At 74.6% G+C, this 2,647-nt stretch overlaps 1 protein-coding gene and 1 long non-coding RNA gene across 3 annotated transcripts; one reads left to right on the top strand and one right to left on the bottom strand.

Annotated features, from left to right (window-relative positions):
- On the top strand, positions 1-649 carry LOC127036564 (uncharacterized). 2 transcript variants are annotated; one of them, XR_007770174.1, is made up of 4 exons: positions 1-98; positions 245-411; positions 443-562; positions 604-649. It is a non-coding gene; the product is annotated as an uncharacterized LOC127036564 (long non-coding RNA). The 2 variants fall into 2 exon arrangements; XR_007770175.1 differs by lacking the exon at positions 604-649 and having other exon boundaries at positions 537-578.
- Positions 418-2,291, bottom strand: LOC127036548 (zinc finger protein 581-like). The gene is made up of 2 exons (XM_050927578.1): positions 2,001-2,291; positions 418-1,576 (listed from the first exon to the last, which is right to left on the bottom strand). The coding sequence occupies exon 2, from the start codon at positions 1,531-1,533 to the stop codon at positions 883-885; it is 651 nt and encodes a 216-aa protein (XP_050783535.1). The 5' UTR covers positions 1,534-1,576; positions 2,001-2,291; the 3' UTR covers positions 418-882.
- Positions 2,292-2,647: the final 356 nt, after the last annotated feature.

A 2,647-nucleotide genomic window follows, 5' to 3' on the forward strand; every position in this document is an offset into this window, starting at 1 on the left:
GCCAGGCTGGCTTCGGGGCTCCCCGTGCCCGTCAGGCTGTGGGTGGTGTCGGTCCAGCTCCGGGGCTCCCCGTGCCCGTCGGGGTGCGGGCGGTGTCGGTCCGGCTCCGGGGCTCCCCGTGACCATCGGGATGCGGGCGGTGTCGGTCCGACACCGGGGCTCCCCGTGACCATCGGGATGCGGGCGGTGTCGGTCCGACACCGGGGCTCCCCGTCCCCGTTGGGGTGTGGGTGGTGTCGGTCAGGCTCCGGGGCTCCGCGTGCCCGTCGGGGTGCGGGCGGTGTCGGTCCGGCTCCGAGGCTCCCCGTGCCCGTCGGGGTGCGGGCGGTGTCAGTCCGGCTCCGGGGCTCCCCGTGCCCGTCGGGGTGCGGGCGGTGTCGATCCGGCTCCGGGGCTCCCCGTGCCCGGTCGGTTCGGCTCCGGGGCTCCCCGTGCCCATCAGGGTGCGGGCGGTGTCAGTCCGGCTCCGGGGCTCCCCGTGCCCATCGGGGTGCGGGCGGTGTCGGTCCGGCTCCAGGGCTCCCCGTGCCCGTCAGGGCGGCTTCCCATGCCCGTCGGGGCGGTGTCAGTTTGGCTCCAGGGCTCCCCGTGCCCGTCGGGGAGGCGCCAGTCCGGCTCCGGGCCTCCCCGTGCCTGTCGGGGCCGCGCCGGTCTGGCTCCAGGACTCCCCGTGCCCGTCGGGGCCGCGCCAGTCTGGCTTCGAGCCTCCCTGTGCCCGTCGGGGCCACGCCGGTCTGGCTCCAGGACTCCCCGTGCCCGTCAGGGCCACGCCGGTCTGGCTCCAGGACTCCCCATGCCCATCGGGGCCACGCCAGTCCGGCTCCAAGCCTCCCCGTGCCCACGGGGGCGGCGCCAGTCCGGCTCCAGGACTCCCTGTGCCCATCAGGGCGTGGGCGGCTGCTGGCGGTGCTTGCGCCGGATGTGCCGCTGGAGCGTGTTGCGCTCGCCGAAGCGCATGTGGCAGTCCTCGCACTGGAAGGGGCGCTCGCCCGTGTGCACGCGCTGGTGGTGGGCCAGCTCGCCGGCGTCGCGGAAGCTGCGCTGGCAGATGGGGCACTGGTGGGGCTTGCGCCCGGCGTGGGTGTACTTGTGCCGCTCCAGGTGGGACGTGCGCTTGAAGGCCTTGCCGCAGGCCCGGCAGACGTGGGGCTTGTGCTCCGAGTGGGTGATGCTGTGCCGCTGCAGGTAGGAGAGGTACTCGAAGGTCCGCGAGCACACCGGGCAGCAGTACACCTTCCGCAGGCCCGCCCGCTCGCCCGCTGCGCCCGCCTCCTCCACCAGCACCGTGTAGGGCAACCCCTGGCTGTCGATCAGCAGGTAGCGACCGTAGCGTGCAGCCTCGCCCTGCTCCGGCCCGGCCTCCCCGGGGCCGGGTGGCCAGGGTGGGGCCCGGGGGGCGCGCGGCCGGGCGGCCTCCTCGTCCTCCTCCAGTTTGAGCCGGCGCCCGGACGGCGCCTCCCGGGCCGGGGGCTGGTGCCGGGAGTCAGCACCTCCGTCCCTGGGGGGCCGCGGGCCGAAGGGGTGGAGATCCATGGGGCGGGCGGCGCCCTCTGCTGGCGGGACCAGCTCAGAGCGTCTGGAAAGAGAAACGGGGACGGGAGGGAACGATCAGGCGTGTGTCATAGACCCCACACCAAATACAGTAGTCTCTGAGGGCTCGGGGCACGGGCAAGGATGAGGCCTTTTCCCTCTGAGGGGCGCAGGCTCCCATTCAGCCCCTGGAGGTTCCTGGGTCCCAGCTCAGTTCCCAGTGGAAGGAGTGGCCTCCCACATCACCCCATGGCCACAGCAACACTCGCTGGCCCCCCCCTCACTGCCCCAATGCTCCCGTTCCACCCCCTGCTACCACCCACTGCCCCTGGCATCCCCCGTCACCTCCCCACTGCCCCGGCTCACCCCACTGCCCCCTCCTAACCCCCTGCCACCCCTTGCACCCCCCATCCCGTCATCCTCCACTGCCCCTGCCACCCCTGGCATCGCCCCCCCGGGGGCTAATTTACCTTCCCAGGCACCGGTGCCCAGCGTCCCGTCTCCGGGGTCATGGCAGCTCTGGTGCCCACATGGCCGGCCGGGCCAGCGCCGGGCACGGTGCCCTCAGCTCATGGCAGCGCTGGGGCCGGCTCCAAGCCGGGCCGGGGAGGGATCCAGCAGCTCTGTCCTGGTTCCAGCTGAGGGGGCGGCACCGGTCCGGTCCAGGTTGGGGCGGCACCGGTCCAAACCCGGCTGGATTTGGTGGTTCCGGTCCGATCCAGGCTGGGGGGGTGGTACCGGTCCGGTCCAGGCGGGGGGGGCGGTACCGGTTCGGTCCAGGCGGGGGGGCGGTACCTGTCCAGTCCGGTCCGGTCCAGGCTGGTGGGGGGCGGCACCGGTCCAGTCCCAGCTGGGGGGGTCGGTACCGGTCCGGTCCGATCCAGGCTGGGGGGGGCGGCACCGGTCGGGCCCGGTCCAGGCTGGGGGGGCGCAGTACCGGTCCGGTCCGGTCCGATCCAGGCTGGGGGGGGGCGGCACCGGTCGGGCCCGGTCCAGGCTGGGGGGGGCGCAGTACCGGTCCGGTCCGGTCCGATCCAGGCTGGGGGGCGGTACCGGTCCAGGCTCTACGCGCCCGGCGCCCCCCTGCGCCCCCCAGGCTCCACGCGCCACGTGCCAC

The sequence above is a fragment of the Gopherus flavomarginatus genome, chromosome 18 (assembly GCF_025201925.1).
Source record: "Gopherus flavomarginatus isolate rGopFla2 chromosome 18, rGopFla2.mat.asm, whole genome shotgun sequence".
NCBI lineage: Eukaryota > Metazoa > Chordata > Testudines > Testudinidae > Gopherus > Gopherus flavomarginatus.